General features: G+C 32.3%; 1 protein-coding gene across 2 annotated transcripts; it reads left to right on the plus strand.

Annotated features, from left to right (window-relative positions):
• The first annotated feature begins 1,649 nt into the window (after nt 1–1,649).
• LOC118202490 (uncharacterized) lies at nt 1,650–22,422 on the plus strand. 2 transcript variants are annotated; one of them, XM_035374677.2, is made up of 4 exons: nt 1,650–1,772; nt 1,848–2,019; nt 10,631–10,921; nt 19,396–22,422. In XM_035374677.2, exons 1-4 carry the CDS (start codon nt 1,770–1,772, stop codon nt 21,969–21,971), a joined length of 3,042 nt encoding a protein of 1,013 aa, XP_035230568.1. In that variant the 5' UTR covers nt 1,650–1,769; the 3' UTR covers nt 21,972–22,422. The 2 variants fall into 2 exon arrangements, with proteins under 2 accessions (XP_035230568.1, XP_035230575.1); XM_035374684.2 differs by having other exon boundaries at nt 10,658–10,921.
• Nucleotides 22,423–23,072: the final 650 nt, after the last annotated feature.

Genomic DNA, 23,072 nt, shown 5'->3' on the forward strand with positions numbered 1-23,072 from the left:
GACGTTTCCTTGGTTTGTCCCATTTGTAACTGGTATACGAGCCAGTTTTAAAAAATCTTCTACAAAGGGATCCCTCCTGTTGTTATCCCTCGAGGCTTTGCAGTAATCACATAAAACCAACTGAGCCCACCAGCGGCCGAGCGGTAAAGTCGCTGAACACTGGTAGTTCGGTCCGAGGTTCGAATCCCGCGAACGGGCTTGCTGCATGGACGCTTTCGTGGTTTTCCCCATGTGTAACGTGTATACGAGCCAGTTTCTCTTAGAAAGTCCTCCCCGAAGGCATCCTTTTCCTTAGGCAGATAGCCCTAGTGTGCTTTGCTGTAATCTCAATAAACCAAACCATAAAACAAACTCATGATGTGAACACCTAATTTCTAGAGTTGGTATAATTAATGTGTTTTAGGTATATTACCGAGTGTTCTATGGGACAGTAAACAACTCGCACATGTTTGATTGCTCATGTATTCATATGCTTTATTTGATCTTCATTTTGCTGAATAGTATCTGCTGGCTGTGAGGAGGTAAATATCAGCTGTATAGATTTTTGTCATGTGAATGGACAGAACAGTAATTATGAGCCATAAAGTTAGTCAGAAAATGCTTTCACCAGGTCACAAATTTTCCAGTGAGCCATCAAATTTTCATTGAAATGCAGACAACAGAAAATACACATAAGCGATGTGTGATAAATAGACTTATCCAGCACATGTTTTTAAACTATTCTTAGGTGTATACAGAATTTGGCTATTACTGATGTAATTGATTGCTATAACCAGAAGTGTGTTTATCTGTTACATGAAGTGCCAGAGTGGAGATCAAAGTGATTAACTTGATAGCAATCACCTTTCTATTATCTTCCATTACTAACAATAAAGTTTAAAACGAAAAGCGTGTGAGCGATACAAAACAACACGAAGAAGCGAATGTCACTTGAAAGGAAACGTCACTTTCGCCAATCTGAGCGATAACTGATTCTTGTTTGGCTTTCAGCCTGTTTGCCAAGTGAAGATGGTAACCCTATTTCGCCAAAGGCCGTTTCTCAGAACTGTTGCTACAAACGTTTTGTCCCGGCAACAAACAGCTAATGTGATAACGGCTTTACTTGCATCTCATAACACTGCATAACTTCTTGTTGCTCAGAATTTTGACATATAAACTCCATATTCGTGCAACATTGAAGGTTGCAATTCGTAATGAATACGGGTCACCAATTGTGGTAATACACTTTTTATTAAGCTAGTACAATAATTGAGCCAGATCGTTAATAATCATAACAATAGAATAGAATAAAAATTATTTGGTTTTTTTTTGGTTGCTATGGGTTACCAGACTGGCAGCGTTGAGTTGTAGGAGGCAAGTCTCCACAAAGACATTTAAAACCCTAAACATCCTTTTGTTATATAAATTGTTATATAAAAAAATCCTTTTGTTATATAAATAGTTAAATACAATAAACAGTGAAATGCGGCTCATTTTCATAAATGGCAACAAAAATGACTCTCTGTATGTCTTCCTGTTATTTCAATACTTCTCATGTAGTTTCTTTTCCGACTGTTGCCATTCGAAATGCAGGAAAAATAAAGTAAATTTCACTTTTTAATTACTTTTATTTTGTTAATATGTTGCCTCCCATTCACGAGAGAAATGAAAGTAAGTACTCTGTTACTTCAACTTTTCCTTTTTTCAGTTTTCTAAACAAACAGTTTATGGAAAAAGTGGATTGTAATATAATTGAAGTAGTTACTGGGAAATATTAACTTAACCTCTAAATGGTAATGAGATTTACCTTTTATTTTGCAATACGTATTATATTACTGATAATTAATAAAATGTGAAATTTTATTTAGGCTAATTACCAAACTGCCCAACAGAAAATTACCCGCATACGCGAGGAATTCAAAAGTCAAATCGTTCCATTAATAAGGGGAATTTTAGCAGAAGAACCGAACGACATAACATCTTATTGTGCTCAGTATTTTCAAAGATTACTAGCAAATAGACAGAAAGCTGTAGAAGGAGGTAAGAAATTTAAAGTTATTAATTTTATTTTGAATTAGAAAACTTGCTTTGAAAGCTTTAGACTTAAAAACGCTTTGAATGTCTTGGGCTTTGTTTGAGATTATTTGTATGAAAAGAAAGTTTTTAATTTAAAAGCAGCGTCTTTTAACAGTATTCTTGTAAGTCAAATATTCACCAATCAATTGCTCGGATTTCGTACATAAAAGATGAAATACAATTTTTGATTAGTATTCAGTAAGACTTCAGTACTTTAGTGAAATCCTGGTATATGGAGCAATTTTGTAAATTCTCACCAACACCAAAATGACTCGTTTACTGCTCATCATAAATGCTGCATTTACCGCTCATCATAATGTCGCCAAAAGTCGCCAAATCCCCTGTGTACCGTGTACTAGAATTAAACCGACACTTTTTCATTTGTTATTAAATAGTTATCAAAAACTCAACGCAAAAAAGTAGATTTTGAAGAAAAATTCGAGGAATATATTAAATATTTAAAATAAACAAAACTTCAGTTACTAAGAATTTTGAGCAATATTTTATTCACAAGAAACTTATAATATTATCTCAAGAGTAAACTGCTCCAAATATAAGAAAACCTAAGTACTTACATATGGTGTCCGCCGATAACATCGCGGACGAAAACGTCGCGGAGAAAACTACGTAAGGCGAAAACGTCGTGCTACAAAACATCATGGGAGAAAACATCGCAAAGAGAAAACATCGCAGTTCTAAAACATCGCGGTACAAAATATCGTCGTCGAAAATAAAGCGGTTCAAAAACTTCGCAGTTTAAAAACATCGTCGTCGAAAATATCGTGGTAAAAAATAAAGTATCTACAAATCATCGCATGACGATAACATCGCAGACATGCTTTTTTCAGGTTTTAATAATTGTAAATGGATATTCCCATAATGATTTGTGAGCGCAAGATGGAAAGAAGGATAATTTTTACTTACACATTTTTTTATTAACTAATAAATTTTTGCTGAAAAAGTAAGAAGGAAACTTAAGCATAGAAAATTAAATGCAACTTATAGATTATACTTTTCATGAAAAATTACCAGTAAAAACTTTATAAAAAATGATTTATTAATGACCTCTGTTAGTTAACTAGTGTCGGTTTAAAATTCTATTAAGTGCTATAAGTTGCATTAATTTTCTATGCTTAAGTTTCCTTTATATTTTCTCAGCAAAAATTTATTGATTAATAAAAAATATGAAAGTAAAAATTATCCTTCTTTCCATCTCGCGCTCACAAATCATTACGGGAATATGCATTTATAGTTATTAAAGCCTGAAAAAAGCATGTCTGCGATGTTATCGTCATGCGATGATTTGTAGATACTTTATTTTTTACCACGATATTTTCGACGAGGATGTTTTTAACCTGCGAAGTTTTTGAACCGCCGCTTTATTTTCCACGACGATGTTTTGTGCCACGATATTTTAGAACTGCGATGTTTTCTCTTTGCGATGTTTTCTCCCACGATGTTTTGTAGCACGACGTTTTCTCCTTGCGTTGTTTTCTCCGCAACCTTTTCGTCTGCGATGTTTTTGGCGCGATGTTTTCGGCTGTAACCCTTACATATTAGTGTAACCACACTGGCGCAGGTTGGCGAACTTTTACAGGGGGAAAAAACAATGAAAATTCCAAAAAATTATTTATCACGGCTACAAATGTTATTGCATATATTTTTACGCTTTAAATAGGGATTTAACAAAAAAAAAAAAAAAAAAAAAAAAAAAAAAAAAAAAGAGTATAAAACTATTTACTACAGAGCTTTTACTTCTTTCGTTCTGGTGGAAATATCGAGACATTGTGCCATAGGCTCAAATGAATTGTTTCTCTTAGCAATTTCGCGGCAAATTACTCAAGTCCACTTTTTTCCATTATAGGCAAATCTCACAACTGTGTATTTTAAAGCTGATTTTAAAATAAAAAATATCACGATTTGTTCTTAAAAACTGTTGGAGTATGGAATACAACAAAAAGAACAATGGCACCGTTGCTCATTAAAACTGAATTATATATGAATGATTGTCAGTTTGACGTAGTCTGAAAATTTGCTAATTTTTATTATGGTGGTTGAAATAATGCGTAAGTACCCAAAACTGCATATTACAAATTCTGGTATTCATCTGTTATCGAGATCGGATTCAGAATGCATGTTCGAATATATGTGCGTATTTATATATATGCATAAATGAACACATCCATACACAAATGCATACATACATACATTTATGAATCCGGTCCTGATAACAGAAGAGTACCCAATTTTTTTTTTTTTTTTTGTTCCATGGTACTACTCAAGAAATGCCAATATTCAATTTATCTTAGAAAAATGCTAAAATTTTGTCTATGCGGAAGATATACCAGTCTTATTTTCAGATCATAATTTAATACTTATGTGCTGACCAGGCGCAAAATGATTTTGTGATGCTTAGGAATAAGAAATAATAAATCGCCATTTGGTTTAATCCATGAAAGATAATTTCTGAATTTTACTCATATTTCATAATTATTTATAGTTAGGAGTTCGCTATTCTGAGAGGTTTTTCCAAATATTTTTAAAAAGCGTTTTTTACTTTGTTGAAAGTAAAGTTCGAAATCTGCATTCCTGAAAACTCAAATTAGCGAAAGTTTTACACAATAATGCATTTTTCAATTTATAATATTCCCTCTCCCAAATATATATGTATATTCTTATTTCTTATAAGAATATACATATATATTTTATATTATATATATATATTATATATAATATAAAATATATATGTATATTCTATATAATATAAAATATATATGAATATACATATACATATATATTTATTATTCAAATATATATGTATATTCTTATTTCTTATATTTTTGATTTATAATCAATGTCCACAGCTGCGAACGTATAAGTCATGTATAGCGAATCGGGAGAGGGAGGAAAGGGTCCGTTTTAATATATTTCTCGTTCTACTTGGCTGACTGACGAAATTCAACTTTCGTTTTTCATTTCTTGAAAGCACTGCTTAGTATATATATTAGATTTATATACAGCTTTATTTTAACATACGAATTTTGATATAAAATCGGACTTTTACTGAAATGACTTGCAGCTTTTTCTCTTTTTTCTTGGGGGCGGGGGGTCAACAGAATTCAGCGTTTATTCTGCCTCACCTAGTGATCCGATGTTAACATCGAATGCAAGTATTTTACATCATATAGTTTTGACAGCTTTTAAGACCAATAAATGACATAGTAAAAAGCGTATTTTTTAAAATGATTGGTCATAATATGAGGAAAAACTAGATATTTGGAACATTTTTTGGTACTTTTCCCTTTCGTCGGCGCAAATCTCGCCAAGCAGACTGTATTGGCGACAACATACAGTATACACATAAAAAATGTTAACAAATGTTAGCTCTAAGAATTTTTTATTTTCAAGGCATAAACCTTTTAACATCGTTTAAAATTTCGTAAAAAACCAATAAATAAAGACAATAAATTTGTAAAAAGACATTAATTCAAGAATTTATTATGCTTTCATGATTCAACATCCTGATTCGCCGCTTCATATTACGTGATCCCAAGTTATCTCATCTCACGTAAACTACTCTACAAAAATCTAATTCCCTCAGTATTTATCTACATTAATTTCAAGTTAAATCTTAATTTGGAATACAAGTTTAAATGCAAGAATTATTTCAATTCGTACGAATAGCTTACTCAGAAGTTATGTAAAACCGCAGTGCTTTACTTCGCAAGGGCATTCTCATTAGAATTTAATAATTTAAACCTTGACTTTGCCTTTTCTATATTTTCGTCTTCGAGTGAGCGGTGTGATTGCATCCTAATTGACTTAATTACCGCGAATGGCCTTAGGGTATAAAATAAACTATCTGGTAAAATTTATACATAATTGTATGCCAGTATTGAAAGAAACAATCAATCTGATAAGAAATGGCTGCAACTTCTTTTGAAAACGAGGAGTAAAAGGTTACCAGGGAGGATGTGAAAACAACATATTTTTAAACAACATTTCATTCTGAACGGAATTAAATGCTATACTTTTCACAGGACAGTTTTCTCAGAATGGTTTAATTTGAATGAAATATTTTCACAAGTTTTCGTTAATTACACTAGAAAAAAAATTAAGGTAATTCGATATTATTCGGTTAAGGTACAAAAATTAAGATCAAAGTTTATTGTATTATTAATATTAAAATTATGCATTATTTCTTTTCTATTTATAGAGCTTCTTCCTAAAATACTTTCTTAAATATGACATGATTTTTTGGCTTCTTTTAAATCGAAAAATGTAAGTCAATTTATAATTAATGCTCTATTCGGTTCATTTTAAATTAGAGAATTATTAGGAATTAGCGAAATACTTTAAATAAGTATTTCGCTAATTCCTAATAATTAAATATGTATTAAATAGTATTTGACTTTCTCTGAACATTTCTGAAAGGGAATAAAATAAGTTTTTTTTTTTTTTTTTTTTTTTTTTTAAGTATTATTTAAAACTTGTAACTGAGTTATTATAAAATGTAAAGGGAATAATTCTTTTAATTATCAGATTTTTTTTTTTACCCTTCATTTCAACAATACATATTCCAAAACTCTTTATTACGTTCTTAAGTGCGCATCTCATAGCATTTGCTTTACAATACCTTTTAACAGATTGCTTTCCAATGCGAACAATTCTTGCTTAAATAGTTTTATAACGTATTTGTCAACAGGATTTCAATTTATGTTTACAATTCAATATTAAGGTTATTATATATTTAGATAATATTTATAATCATTATAAATTAGATACATTTAATCATTAGATTTCTTCACAGTACTTTCACAGTTCTTTATAAGTGAATAAATTCTTCATTTCAAATACATTTATAAATAATTTAATGAATATTTAAGTATTTTGTCAAAGGCAGATACATGCGTTTTGCAAGCACATGCATAAATACCCATACATATTTCCTATTTATCATTTCCGGCATGTGCAAATCTTTAATTTCTGTGCATTCACTATATTTTTCGTGTAAAGTAATTTACACTAATTTAGCATACACCCGAAAGTTTTACATAAAAAATATATATGAATATAATTTGAATGAAAATTATAAGTATTATTTTTAATACCCACTCAAAGGTCAGTTTTTCTTCAAAATTCCTCCACAATGGCATCTCTCTCTTTAGGCAGATAGCCCTTGCATGCGTTACTCTATTTAATAAAAACTTAATCTGACCTATGTGCCTAATTACAAATATTTTAACATACATAATTTTATATTTACATTTAGCCATCAAGTTTCAAACTTTTCAAATCTTCTAGAAAATAAATTTTGGCAGATCTCTTTTAGCAATTTTCTTAAAATCTATATTTTTGTAGTGCAACAGCTTAGAATTTTATAAAACAAATTCATAATCAAAATCGCTGTTGTTAGTTATCGAAAAATAACCAAGATGTGATTTTTGCGTAAATGTCAGTAAACTATACAAATTGCTATTATCCATCACACTATGAATGTTTCTTTCATGCGAGAGCGTCCCTTTTTCGATTTCTATGGAACTGTCGTGTGTCGAAATACTATCAGAATCTTGTCAAGCGAGCTTCTGAATGTAAACAAAGAACACCCCGTCTGGTGACCCAAGCTTCAAAGCAGTGCTTCACTTCTAGCGCGGAATGGCTCCTCCTCCCTTTCCTACCTCCATGGGGAGGATATATCGGTTGTACCACTATTGGCGACTTTATCGCCTGCCCCGGCAAAACGGAAACTTACCCATTTTTTTTGTAAGAGCATTCATATAAAATTTAGATTTCATACATTTTTACTAAACGATGAAATATAATCAAAACCGTCAAATTCTTAAACTCAATTTATATTATTAAAAACTTAATTTGAAACTACGCATTATGACATCGCTCTCATGGAAAAAAACGAAGAATTAATCCAAATGTAGTCAAGCTTCAATAAGCCAAAATTGAAGGAACACATCCCTCCAAAAAGAACTATTAAAAACTTTGCATAAGTATCAGTTCCGAATAGTGTGTTTTGATATTCACTTTGACTTACTTTTGAATTTCTAGTTCCACAAATGATTCTATCAAAAATTTCGAGTAACTGAAATCCAAGTAATCGAAGTTATAGTGTATATTCACAATATGGCAAATAAAGTAATCAAAGTGTAATAAAAAATAGAAAAGTTGGAGGTCTTCCTGCTTTAATACAAATACGATAAGTAATTAAAAAGAAGAGTATAGAGTTTTGTTTTTATCTTTAATAGTAGACAATGTATTTTTGACTCCAATAGTAGAATGTCGCATTTCTTTTACCTCTTCCATGTCAGAAGAAAACTGTCATTTGAAAGGAGACTTTTTTTTTTTTTTTTGGGAAGCAAAAATAACCGCAAGGAGACAAATCTGAGGAACGCGCAGGGTGACTGAGTACAAGTACTAATTTTCAGACAGAGGCTTTGCCGAGTGGTTATTGACCAGTGGGAAGGTGCGTTATAGTGCATTAGAACAGTTTCTAACTGAATAACATAAAAAAAGTTATCTGCTTAATTCTCAGCTATTTCAGACAGTTACTTAGTCAACTATTTTAAAATTGCGACAATGTTTTGACACTTCAGCTCCAAAGACAAACATAATGACATAATGCCACTTTATCTAAATACCTGTTTAATTTTCCTTGGGTGAATAATGCAGGGGGATAATCGTCTTTTCTTTAGCTCAGATTCCAGGAACACTGAATGAGTACAGTAATAGCAAATGTAGCTAAACTTTCATTTGCACTACGACTTTGTAGTTTTAAAACTAACGCGTTAACGAAACTTCGCTTTCTATTATTGCTGTTTTGTCCATGTATTTCTTGGAAGAATGATTGCTTGAGCTTCAAGGGTATTTTGTGCCTGAGAATATAACAATATTTAAATATCCTCAAACCAAATACTAAATTAGAGTCTAATAACTTGGCTCCTAATAGGCTGCTGAATGTTAATAATTTGTCGCGGTGTCAAACACAGGCGAAAGGGTTGAATGTACGGCTGGTTTAGTGATTTCTCTTTTATTTGTGCAACTTTAATAAGAGCCACTTTTCCTTAGAAAAGTTCTCCATGAAGGCACTCCTACTTTAGAAAGAGAGTCTCTTTTATGGTTTCTCATGTTTAAATAACCAATTAACCTAATTTATGTACAATTTCTAAACTAGCAAAACCAGAAATTCACCAAAAGCTAGTGTAGTTATTCAATCAAGAGGTTTATGAGAGATACAACGCCAACGGCTTAATTACCAATATTCGCTTTCTAAGCTAAGATGGTAATTCGTTAGTTAAACTCGTTTACTCTGTACTTTTACGTAGAGCTGAAGGAAATAATAGTGACTGATATCAAATTAGTAATATGTGCACAGAAAAGGGAAACTTCTAAAATTTTTAAAATTATTTTACAAGAATTTTTATAAATTCTAATATAATAGTAAATGTAACAGAAATAATTATAATGGGAAAATAAATGTAATAGTAATAATCATTTATAATATTGCTAATGATAAGAAATCACGAGCCCATTCTAAATTATAATTATAAGCACACAATGAAAATACACTACGCAGGCAAATGCATTTTAGGATAAAAAATGAATTTAATTTTTATTTTAAAATTTACATTCTTAGATTTATTTAATAAATATCGTGTCCTCATTGGATATAAAACCCAGAATAGCAGTGGATGATTTCTACATAACTTCTGTCGACATAAAATGTCGAATTACCCCATGCAGAATTCCACTCAGTTTCCGAGAAATGAATGCAAGATGGATTCTCAGAGTTAAGACATCTTGGGCAATCATTCTCATTTCACAATAATATGTTGTTTTGCTCGTTTATTGAAATAATTCTTCTAAATAAAATGTGATTGTATAACTAGTTAGAGAGATTGCCAATACTACTGGGAAATATTCAGTCTGTAAACAATAGCACAAACTTCTTTCTAGATTTTCTAAATGGAATTCTTAAATTGCGCTAATCATAAGTCCATCAAAACTTGCCACTTTACAGAATGAATACAGCTTAGACTTTTAAGGGAAGTTGAGATTATCGATAAGATCTACATTCACTGCCTGAACGGAAACGCATAGATGGCGTTGTACGCCAGTTCTTAAGATTGGTACCTGGAAATTCTTTATTAACGCTTAAAACATACCCCATTTTATGAACTTTGAGTTGGTGAACATGCACTTTAAGCTGACCTTATGGATGAGCGTCTGCTAATATCCGCGAAATTGAAAGTATTTTTGAAAATGTTTGGCAACTCTGGGGCATCGGTGACAGGCATACATCACTGTGAATTATCGATACATCTTGTGTAACCGTATTTCGTATATATCAACTGTTGCACTGCTAAGTTTTGCTTAATAAAGCGTTCTATACTGTTTTTTCTATTATGTTTTTGCTGTGCTTTTTGTCTCTTCTATCTCTGACGGTCATGCGTTCCTATGTAAATATATTACGCGTGGATGTTCTGTATCTCCTTTATACGTGAGTTTTGAGAATATTTGCATGTGAGTATTTGAAAAATGAATTCATTATTTATTTACTTTTTAGTTATTGATACTAATTTCTTCGACGTAGAACCTGATTGTTTGCAAAGTAGTAACCTTTCTTCTCAAACAAATTATATGGAAAGTCAAGCTACCACGCTTCCTCACGTACAAGGATCAACAAGTTTACCCGTTTTGACCGAAACCTCAGAAAAGCTACAGCTACGAGAAACAAGTTCTTGGAGTGGTTCTCCAAATGCACGACCTGCATCTGGGAAACGAACAGTCATTTTCGATCCTGCAGAAGCCGCGATGCCAATTGGTGACCAAGTCAACATTGCAGGGAAAGATGAAGGTAAATAATTCTAATTACTTTGAAGATGTTATCTTTAATTTAATATAGAAATGTTTATAAATGTAAAATAATGAAATAATTTTTTATTTTACTCATTGATTATGCTATTTTGAAATACGAGCACATTTGAGCTGAATCAATAGAAATATCCACCAGCATTTTTGCACAAAATGATAGTAAAACATTCCATTTTAATTTCAGTCGGTTGCCTTTTTCATACAGATTTTAAATAAAATAATTTTTTTCATTTTTAATGATAAAATTAAGCTGTAAAATTTTATAAATGGGCTTTGGAAACCTATCATTTTAATCCTGTGTTGTCCAACATCACAAGAAATTCAAAAAAAAAAATACCCGGAATACGCGTCGAGCGTGCTGCTGATTACATCACGAAGACATGCGGATAGGAAAGAGAAAATACCTTACAATCAGATAAATGTAATTATTTAAAATTTAATTTTTATGGTTTTTCATGGACGTGGCCAGTTATGGTTTTTAATAATCTTTATAAAATTAACAAGAGCAGAAAATTAGGCCACATTATTTCCAAGACAAACAAAATTCCAAAAATCTACTAAATTTTTCAATATCTGCCCAAATGAATATAAAGACACTACATATTAACTAATATATCATTTTCCGCATGTGACTGTCAAATCACATAAAATAGCGTGGGATAATCAGCACTTTTGTAAAACAGAATAAATGAGCAACCAGCGTTTTATCCTTTTGACGTATTGCAATGTCATATACGTGCAAGTGAGTATGTATTCATCTAACAATATAATAGAAAACTATAATAACAAACAGCGTCTCTTTTACAGTATAAAATTTGTAAATGTGTTCTCAACAGCTCATTCTCATTTTTTTATTAAGTTTGCGTGTAAACAATTATTATTTTTAATATTAATAGATTATAAATTACTATTTTATGAAAACATCCTTTGTCTTATAATGTTGCTATCCTATTAGTTATATATTATCATCTTGCTAAAACATTTTAGTACGTAACAATAAGTTAAGCAATTATAAATTATGCGTGAAATATTTCATCGATAAATATGATTTAGATCCAATGACTCTAAGTTTCAAATTTACCGATATTTCTATAATTTGTTGTATTAATAAATATAGTTTCTTATATATCAGATTATAACAATATATTTTTTAAAACTAACGCCTCTCTCACTGTTAAAAATTTTAATCATTTAATAATTTACCAATACATTAACTTTTTATTGTAAAAATAATATCATGTTCAAACACACAGTAACAGTTTATTTTCATTGAAATATAATAACTCTGCAAAAATTATTAAAGGGTTTAATTGGAACTTATAATGTGAATATTTTTCGTAATAAAATACACAAATAACAATAATTTATAAAAGTGTCATAGTAGTTACAAAAATGTAATATTTTAGAGCTTTATAATCTTTTCTTTTAATATTTTACAGTAGAGTGAATTTCACTCAAAAATGAAAAATATTCCTTACTGTGTTCGCAATATTGTTCGTAAGATATTCTCCTGTTATACTTTAAAATTAACTTAACCCTTGTTATACATAAATCCATTAAATCCTTTAGAATGTCTACATATTATTAACTAATGAAAAAAATATGTGGTAGAGAAATATTTTATGGAAAACTGGAAGCAATAATCTCTTATATTGTTAAAGGAAATATATATGTAAGATAAAAAAATACATAAATATAAGTTAAAATTTAAATTAGCAAACCCTTATACTCATTTTTAATTTGATTATTTCCCCTCTGTATTCTAAAAAAGTAATATCTTTTTATGAACTACTTCATTTTAAGACCATATCATACGACTCTTATAGAGCTGGTAAGGTAAATGGAACTCAATCAGTTAATAATGATTTTATTCCATTATTAATCATCCAATCAAAATGCAATGAAATCTAAAGTGACTTATTCTCAATTAAATTTCTATCCTGAAGACAAGACACTTTGTTCCTTACTCTGTTCTCGCTAAGAGGTTCTTCTCTTCATGTTGCAAAAAAATCAAAAATGTAACTGTTCTGGAATAGGTACCATCAATGTGCCAAATTTGTGGCCGCAAATATTTGTTGAAATAAAGATGAATATTTAATATGCCTCTGCCACCAACTTTGCTGTTCATATCGGATCAGTATCTCAATATCACGCAATTGACATTCCAATATCATTACATCTATGTCTGGAACATTATATATATATATATATATATACACATATACATATATATAGCAGATGATGTACAGTAATTTTGGGATATGTATAAAGACCTTATCTTTCTTTCAGTGGAAATTTCATTCCTATTTTTCGAATGGGACTCCAAATACTCTCTCAGCTCACCACATATCATTTATGAAGTGTAGTGGGGAAAACACATACACTGCCGTGATCAACTTGGACCGTTCGTCAATTGCACAAACTTAATTGACGACGCGGTAACTATTTTTCCCTCGTTTTTATCGCTTGTGTACTCGCAAAATATGCAAAGGTGGATAAAGTTGGTTTTCACTAGTAACGGTATCCTGCAGTCTACAAACTGAGGGTATTTCTAGGAGCGTAGAATACAGCTCTACAGAACGTAGAATCTCAAAGCGTCGAGTGAAGGACACTCAAATCACCCCCTGTCCTGGTTAACGCAAAGGAAAGCCATGAGTATCTAAAAACGTAAATATATTTAAACAAATAGATGCGGAAACATAAATATAGCTTATTTACACATTTTTTGCTTAAGTAGCGAAATATGAAATTGTTTGTAAACAGTAGCTTTGTTAAGACACAATAGCACGCCGAATAAATACTAATTCAGAAATCAAACAACAAAAATCAGCGTTATATTTACAAAGTTTTCACAGGACTAGTTTCGATGGTTTTACCGAACCACCATCTTCAGCTGCAAAACCGCAAATGAACAAGATAGGAAATAATGATTAGATAAGATAAGAAAGCCTGGACAAGAATAAGCAAGTGGCGCCATCTGTTGGTAAAACCAGAACTAAAACATAATTTCTTTAAAGGCCGAAGACAAATTTGGATTGGAATTAGGATCGTTAACTAGAACAGAAAGATTTTTATGAATGTGAAATGCCTCTAGAAAATCCAGTTCTCCAATGGAAGATGTTTTTGAATAATTTTGGCAGCAGAAAAACTGAAAGTGTGGTTTTCGGACCAGCAATGTTGAGCAACAGAAGACTTCTGTGTTTCCTTTTTTCTAACATATGCCTCATGTTCCTTGACGCGAAATTTTAAGGCTCTCTTAGTTTGGCCAATGTAAATTAAACCACACTGGCAAGGAATCCTATAAATACCCCAGGAATTCATATCCGGAATGGGGTCCTTGAGTATGGAACTCGGAATTTTATTGATGGGAGAATAAACAACCCGAAAGTTAAATTTCTGAAAAATATGTGCAACTTTGTAGCTAATTGATGGAGAGAAGGGAATGACAACAGAATTTTTATAATCTCCTAAAACAAGATTGTGCCTTTTAGTGTGTTGAGATGAGAATTTTTTAACTGCTTGATTAATAATGTTGGGTGGAAATCCCCTGTCAATAGCTATTGCTTTTAAATACTTTAGTTCTTCATCAAGGGCTAGTTTGGAGGAGCAAACTTGAAGAGCACGGAAAACATAGGAATAAAATGAAGCTAACTTTTGTTTAGTCGGATGACATGATTTAAAGTGTGGTGGAAGGCAAACCGATGAAGGTTTACGGTAAACCGTAGTACTGAAGTTGGATGTGTTACCTGTGACCAGAATGTCGAGAAACGGAAGAGAATTGCAAGTCTCAAGTTCAAAAGTGAACTGAATAGCAGGATCAATAGAATTCATTGTTGAAAGAACTTTATTTAAATCATCTTTATTACCTTCAAACAGAGTAAAAGTATCGTCTACGTAGCGGAACCATGCCGTGAAGTTTAAAGTTTCAAACAATTTTGATTCATAATAATGCATGTAGATATCAGCCAGGATGGGACTGAGGGGGCTTCCCATGGCTAATCCCTCAGTTTGCTTGTAATATTTATTTTGGAAAACAAAATGTGTTTGTTTCAAACAGAGTTGAGTGAGAGAAATTAGCTCATCAATTTCGATGCAAGAGAAATGAAATTCGCGAAGTCTGGTTTCTAGACATCTTAATGCACCCTCCACAGGGACATTGGTGAATAATGATTTTACATCAAAAGAAACCATGAGTAAATTACTAGGAGAAATGTTTTTAACTTTTTTTACAAACTCTATTGAATTTTTTATGGTGTAAATGTTATTGTCTAATAGAGTTGAAAATCTAGAAACTAAATATTTAGCTAATGGATACGAGGCAGTACCTAAATTTGATACAATAGGGCGGAAAGGAATACCACTTTTATGAATTTTGGGAAGAGCATATAATCTGGCACAATTCGCAACAGATGGGATAAGTGAATGTTTTAAGTTGGCTGAAATGATTTGCGAAGATTTGATCGCAGTTTTTATTTTTGACAAATCCGAAGGTGAAGGATCTTTAGGGATCGGATTATATGGTCCTTCGTTTAAGAGTTTAGTGACACCATCGATGTAAGTGTTCCTATCCATGACGACTATCTGGCCGCCTTTGTCGGCCTTTGAAATAATAATATCCGGGTTAGAATGAATTTCATGCAATGTAGCTCTTTCTCTCGCTGTTAGATTTGGTTTCAAAGGTTTATTATTGAATTTCACATTATGAGCGATAAGATGCCTAATCATTTCTTTCTGTGAATATGAAACTTTACTGAACTTGAAAGCTTTTTCGATAGGAGCTAAAATCTTTGGAATCGAGGGTTTACAGGTTTGTGAGAAGTTAAAATTATATTTTAGAATTCTCTCTTGTTCTTCTGAAAGACTAACATTAGAAATATTAACTATTGGCTTGATGTTTACAATGGGAAGATTTTTTTAACTACTTGAACTGGAAGATTGTAAAAGAAGTTTTTCGAATTTAACTGCAAGGGTGTTTTTATGACGGTTAACTGCATTCTCCGTTCTAGACCAAGACTTTTGTTCAAGGGCAGTGAATTTTGGATATGATTTAGCGAGTTCCAGATGAAGCTTATAGAGTTCACGTTCAATTTTGGACAATTGTTGACGTGTATCCCTTATGACGGACCGAAGTAAGGCAAGCTTGCAATTTAATAGAATTCTTGAAACGCGACTCGAAGGTTTTTGATTAGATTTGATTTGAATAAAATTGGGGATCAATTTTCTACATTTACATTTAAGTAAAAAGTCAAGATGATTCAGGAATTTTTGCCGTTTCAGGCGTAATTTAGTGAAACGATTAACGGATGAAGGCATGATAAACAATTCAGAAAATCAAACTAAATTAACTAAATAATAAAGCACACACAAAACAGCAGAAAAATCCCTCACTGAAATTAATAGAAAACAAAACGTTTGTAAGCAAAATGCATGAAATCAGACAAGCAAAGCACAATATCCAAATATACAAAATATAAACATAACTTGAAAATTGCAAAAAAGTACTTACAGAAACTCATGCAATCACAAAAGTGCGGCCACACCACGTGCAAAAAAGAAAGCAAAAAGTAAGCCTGTTTGGGGCTTCTATAATTAAGACACAATAGCACGCCGAATAAATACTAATTCAGAAATCAAACAACAAAAATCAGCGTTATATTTACAAAGTTTTCACAGGACTAGTTTCGATGGTTTTACCGAACCACCATCTTCAGCTGCAAAACCGCAAATGAACAAGATAGGAAATAATGATTAGATAAGATAAGAAAGCCTGAACAAGAATAAGCAAGTGGCGCCATCTGTTGGTAAAACCAGAACTAAAACATAATTTCTTTAAAGGCCGAAGGCAAATTTGGATTGGAATTAGGATCGTTAACTAGAACAGAAAGATTTTTATGAATGTGAAATGCCTCTAGAAAATCCAGTTCTCCAATGGAAGATGTTTTTTGAATAATTTTGGCAGCAGAAAAACTGAAAGTGTGGTTTTCGGACCAGCAATGTTGAGCAACAGAAGACTTCTGTGTTTCCTTTTTTCTAACATATGCCTCATGTTCCTTGACGCGAAATTTTAAGGCTCTCTTAGTTTGGCCAATGTAAATTAAACCACACTGGCAAGGAATCCTATAAATACCCCAGGAATTCATATCCGGAATGGGGTCCTTGAGTATGGAACTCGGAATTTTATTGATGGGAGAATAAACAACCCGAAAGTTAAATTTCTGCAAAATATGTGCAACTTTATAGCTAATTGATGGAAAGAAGGGAATGACAACAGAATTTTTATAATCTCCTAAAACAAGATTGTGCCTTTTAGTGTGTTGAGATGAGAATTTTTTAACTGCTTGATTAATAATGTTGGGTGGAAATGATTAGGCACAGAAAGAAATGATTAGGCATCTTATCGCTCATAATGTGAAATTCAATAATAAACCTTTGAAACCAAATCTAACAGCGAGAGAAAGAGCTACATTGCGTGAAATTCATTCTAACCCGGATATTATTATTTCAAAGGCCGACAAAGGTGGCCAGATAGTCGTCATGGATAGGAACACTTACATCGATGGTGTCACTAAACTCTTAAACGAAGGACCATATAATCCGATCCCTAAAGATTCTTCACCTTCGGATTTGTCAAAAATAAAAACTGCGATCAAATCTTCGCAAATCATTTCAGCCAACTTAAAACATTCATTTATCCCATCTGTTGCGAATTGTGCCAGATTATATGCTCTTCCCAAAATTCATAAAAGTGGTATTCCTTTCCGCCCTATTGTATCAAATTTAGGTACTGCCTCGTATCCATTAGCTAAATATTTAGTTTCTAGATTTTCAACTCTATTAGACAATAACATTTACAGCATAAAAAATTTAATAGAGTTTGTAAAAAATGTTAAAAACATTTCTCCTAGTAATTTACTCATGGTTTCTTTTGATGTAAAATCATTATTTACCAATGTCCCTGTGGAGGGTGCATTAAGATGTCTAGAAACCAGACTTCGCGAATTTCATTTCTCTTGCATCGAAATTGATGAGCTAATTTCTCTCACTCAACTCTGTTTGAAACAAACACATTTTGTTTTCCAAAATAAATATTACAAGCAAACTGAGGGATTAGCCATGGGAAGCCCCCTCAGTCCCATCCTGGCTGATATCTACATGCATTATTATGAATCAAAATTGTTTGAAACTTTAAACTTCACGGCATGGTTCCGCTACGTAGACGATACTTTTACTCTGTTTGAAGGTAATAAAGATGATTTAAATAAAGTTCTTTCAACAATGAATTCTATTGATCCTGCTATTCAGTTCACTTTTGAACTTGAGGCTTGCAATTCTCTTCCGTTTCTCGACATTCTGGTCACACGTAACACATCCAACTTCAGTACTACGGTTTACCGTAAACCTTCATCGGTTTGCCTTCCACCACACTTTAAATCATGTCATCCGACTAAACAAAAGTTAGCTTCATTTTATTCCTATGTTTTCCGTGCTCTTCAAGTTTGCTCCTCCAAACTAGCCCTTGATGAAGAACTAAAGTATTTAAAAGCAATAGCTATTGACAGGGGATTTCCACCCAACATTATTAATCAAGCAGTTAAAAAATTCTCATCTCAACACACTAAAAGGCACAATCTTGTTTTAGGAGATTATAAAAATTCTGTTGTCATTCCCTTCTCTCCATCAATTAGCTACAAAGTTGCACATATTTTGCAGAAATTTAACTTTCGGGTTGTTTATTCTCCCATCAATAAAATTCCGAGTTCCATACTCAAGGACCCCATTCCGGATATGAATTCCTGGGGTATTTATAGGATTCCTTGCCAGTGTGGTTTAATTTACATTGGCCAAACTAAGAGAGCCTTAAAATTTCGCGTCAAGGAACATGAGGCATATGTTAGAAAAAAGGAAACACAGAAGTCTTCTGTTGCTCAACATTGCTGGTCCGAAAACCACACTTTCAGTTTTTCTGCTGCCAAAATTATTCAAAAAACATCTTCCATTGGAGAACTGGATTTTCTAGAGGCATTTCACATTCATAAAAATCTTTCTGTTCTAGTTAACGATCCTAATTCCAATCCAAATTTGCCTTCGGCCTTTAAAGAAATTATGTTTTAGTTCTGGTTTTACCAACAGATGGCGCCACTTGCTTATTCTTGTCCAGGCTTTCTTATCTTATCTAATCATTATTTCCTATCTTGTTCATTTGCGGTTTTGCAGCTGAAGATGGTGGTTCGGTAAAACCATCGAAACTAGTCCTGTGAAAACTTTGTAAATATAACGCTGATTTTTGTTGTTTGATTTCTGAAGTAGCTTTGTCTTTTAAAATGTTGTATGAAAGAATAAAAGATATTTCTATGGATGGAAGAAAGTTAACACTTAAATAAACTGAAATTTTTACTTCTTTAATTTTGCGTGAATATGAATTCTTCTAATAAAAATACCCTTTTTTAATGTTTCTAGAATATGCTGAGGAAACTGGCAAATTAGGAGATGCACGACCAATCGAAGACAAGAATAAAGAAGAATATTCGTACAACAGTTCTTTCGAGTCAAGAGTAAATGAAGAATTTTGGACAGTCCAACATACAGACCTTAAAGAATGTACTGAATGCATGCCATCGGCTCCTCCGTATGAGTCTGATGATGGTGAACGTGAAATAAAGGGATATTTTGCATCAGTCTTGTCCCTTGGAAGTATGCAGCAGGCAAGAGGTACTTGTAAATATTGGTCCATGCAAAGTAAGGATAAAGAACCATTGCACATTAAATCGGAGTCTCCTGAATTAGATAACAAAGTCGATGATTTAATTGATTCTCTTTATCAGTGTCATATAGATGAGGGAGAAGAAAGCGAATTGCAATCCAGAAAAAGAATTTCTGCAAGTTCACCTTCTGGATTTAATTCCCGAGTAAAATATTTCATCAGTGAGATAGTGGACGAGGAAAGGAATGAAAAGGATATGAATGAGGTTATGAACGATAACTCAGGAATGCACCTGAAAACGTCCGCTGAAATTAAAAGTATTGGGAAAAATTTTTGCAGTTCGTTCAGCGAATTGGAGAAAGAATTCAGTATCACTGAAAGTAACTTGGATGATGAATTTTCGAAACCCAAAGAGATAAGCGATATTCAGAAATCACAAGAGAAGAGGAATGAGACTTTAGAGAGCCAGATTGCTTTCAAAAAGAATGGTGAAAGTTGTTATGAAAGTCATAACTCTCCAGAAGAAGAAAAAGAGAAGATGGTTGATCAGTTTAATATAACATCAGGAAGACAGGGAAATGCTTTAGGAGGTTCTTATTCAATAGATAGTCAAAAGTGTCTGCTGTCGAAAACTAAGGAGAAGTGCAGCCTAGTAAGCAGGCAAGATGAAATTTTGAGCGAAGTTCATGACAAGCATAAGCAGTTGATTAAAAAGGAAGAAGATGCTGCAGTTCTAGTCAAAGAGAACAAAAAAACTGGAGAGCTCGTTGCTTCTGATACCAATAGACTTCAAAAAGAAAATAATTATGATTTAAACGAAACCTTATTTTATAAGACAGACAAGGGATTAAACATGATGAATGATACTAAGAATAAGCATGGAGTTACTAATATAGGATTCAGAACTGATGATGAAGATGATTCAATTGATGAATCTTGGAAAAGAAAATGGTATGCATCGCACCCCCGTCTGGATCATCATTTATCAAAAATGTCTCAAAATCTTGGACCATCACTACACCCATGTAAGCCTCAGTTACCAGTTCCTTCGTCCAAAAGACGTCGTAGAAATTTACCTGTAATCAGAGAAAAGGGTGATGTGGATCCACAGAGACAGCGATTGCTTAGATATGGTCAGAGGGTTCAACTTCCTCAGTTTAACAGAATGTTGACTCAAATTCAATCCACTTCCCCTTCAAGAAACCGAAATGATCTGCCGAGTCCCAACAGACGTTGCGAAAACATTCTTAAAGAAAGAGAAGATACCTCTGAAAAACCAGCAAATTATAATAGTTCAGATAAAAATGAAAAGCAAACTCATGAAAAAGAAACCGATTGTGCTGTAAGTAAATTCGAAAACATTAAGTTTTCTGAAATATGTGATGAAAATGAGCTCTATCTTCACACTAACGAATTAGAAGATATCTCGGAAAGTAATGATGGGAAGCTTAGTATACCAGAAGGATCTATTGTCAACGAAAAACAACTTTCCCGAAAGATTCCTGAAGACCACTTGCAGATAAAAGTTAGTCAAAATGATAAACAAATTAAGACAGATTTTATCCCAGAAGGAAATGAGCAACCGTCAGTGCAGGAAAACAAGGTTTCATATGACACATTAAAAAAGATTAATTCTCACGAGAAGCTTTCGATGTCTGAAAGAAGAGAACAGAATGAAAGTTTCATGCAAAATATGACACCAACTTCCAGCTCCTATGTTCCACTACTCCAAGAAAGTTATATGACTTCCGCAAGTACTCCAGAGTTATTAAATTGCCTTCAAACTGCTGAAAATATTATTGATCTCTGTACATTTTCAAACAATGAAGAAACAAGATCTAAGCCGGAATCCTTAAATACTGACAGTAATGAATCTCTGTCTGATGGTCATGAATTTAATTTAGGAGTTTTAGCTGAAGGTGATCGAGCATCATCTCAAGATTCTGAAAAACAGCAAACAGTCAGTAGTTCGAAAACTTCGCCAAAATCCACTGATGTCGAACCTGGTCTTAAATCTGCTTGTGGTGATTTTGCATCTCCCCAAAACAATTCGGTTGTTGCAAACCGTCAACAAATTAGGAACACTTTATCAAGCAGCAACTTAGATATTTCAATTAATTCCTCTAGAAGAAATTTAAACGCATTTCAAGAGAGTATAGAGACCACGAATAACATTTCAACAGAGCATGCGCTTGAGAATAATGAAGGGACAGATTTTTCCTACTACACAGATAGCGATTCGTTTGAGTTTGATTCAAGCGATTTATCGGAGGAAGAAGGAAATGAAAATACTGATGCTGCTGATCCTACAGCACAAGAGAATAAACAGTAGCTCCTAGTATTTGATTCAAGTGCTAATATATGTTCAACAATTACGTTTTACGTACACATATGAGCTACTATCATAACACCGAATATAAAGCGAAACTGTTGCAGTTATATGCCTCAAATTCCAAGCGTATTGATACTTGCTTTCTGTATTAATACAAGAATTAAATTCAAAAATAGAATGCAAAAAACTTGTACAAAGAAGAAATTTCAAAATTAGTTTAAATTTCATTTAATATTTCAAAAACAGTAGAAATAATTCAAGGATTATTAAAACAATTTAGGAATAATTTTGTACAAAATTATAGTACGCGATTAAATATCTCCCCTGCAACCTTTTACTCGACATTCTTTGCTTCAGTTTTGCTGCATATTAAAGTGTGAAAGCTTTACAGTTATGACTTATGTATGGTAAATGGCTAACAATCAAATAATAAATCTTTCTTTAAAGACTTCTTTTGCCTAGTACACCAATTTTATTTTTCTATATCATTTTTACACATGCTATTACATTAAGACTGTTTTAAAAAATCCTAATATACTAACACTTTACAATACAAATGCTCTTACCTACTCTAAGAAAGAAACTCATAGCGAAAGAAAAATGTCTGAGAGGATTTAGATTTTAATGGTCTACCAAAAAGACTCTTTTAAAGTTGAATTTGAGTTTTCGGTAGAGCTTATCAGTTCTGTAGGATAATAAATGAATATGCATTTACGTTAACGTGGAAACGCTATATATCTTCTGTATATTTGGAAAATGAAGAAATGTATAACGTTATTCTATAAATGTATTTAATGTTTTTAATTAGGTATATAATGCACCTTTTTAAAAATCAATCAGATTAAAAAGTAAAAACATATTGTTTAGTTTCTTAATCAAGAAGAAATGAGTTCAATATGAAAGATAAATATCGTACGTTTTGCCGAACGGCAACAGACTCAAATGAAAAGTGAAACAACGCAAAATCTTGTTTCGAGACTAATAGTCCTTTCAGGTAATGAGAAAGGAAATCTTTTAAGAGTAGAATTTTCATGCACTTTTGAGAAATATTTTCCTTTTTGCATATTTCTTATAATAGAGGATCTTATTGCAAAATGTACT

This window comes from Stegodyphus dumicola, chromosome 5 (assembly GCF_044657685.1).
Source record: "Stegodyphus dumicola isolate Sdum_Otavi_A_Nest chromosome 5, ASM4465768v1".
In the NCBI taxonomy this organism is placed as follows: domain Eukaryota; kingdom Metazoa; phylum Arthropoda; class Arachnida; order Araneae; family Eresidae; genus Stegodyphus; species Stegodyphus dumicola.

Excerpts from the sequence above, each read along its gene's own strand:
- LOC118202490 (XM_035374677.2), top strand. Across the intron at positions 2,020-10,630 it reads ACAGAAAGCTGTAGAAGGAG|TTATTGATACTAATTTCTTC; the intron begins GTAAGAAATTTA and ends TTTACTTTTTAG. Across the intron at positions 10,922-19,395 it reads CATTGCAGGGAAAGATGAAG|AATATGCTGAGGAAACTGGC; the intron begins GTAAATAATTCT and ends TAATGTTTCTAG.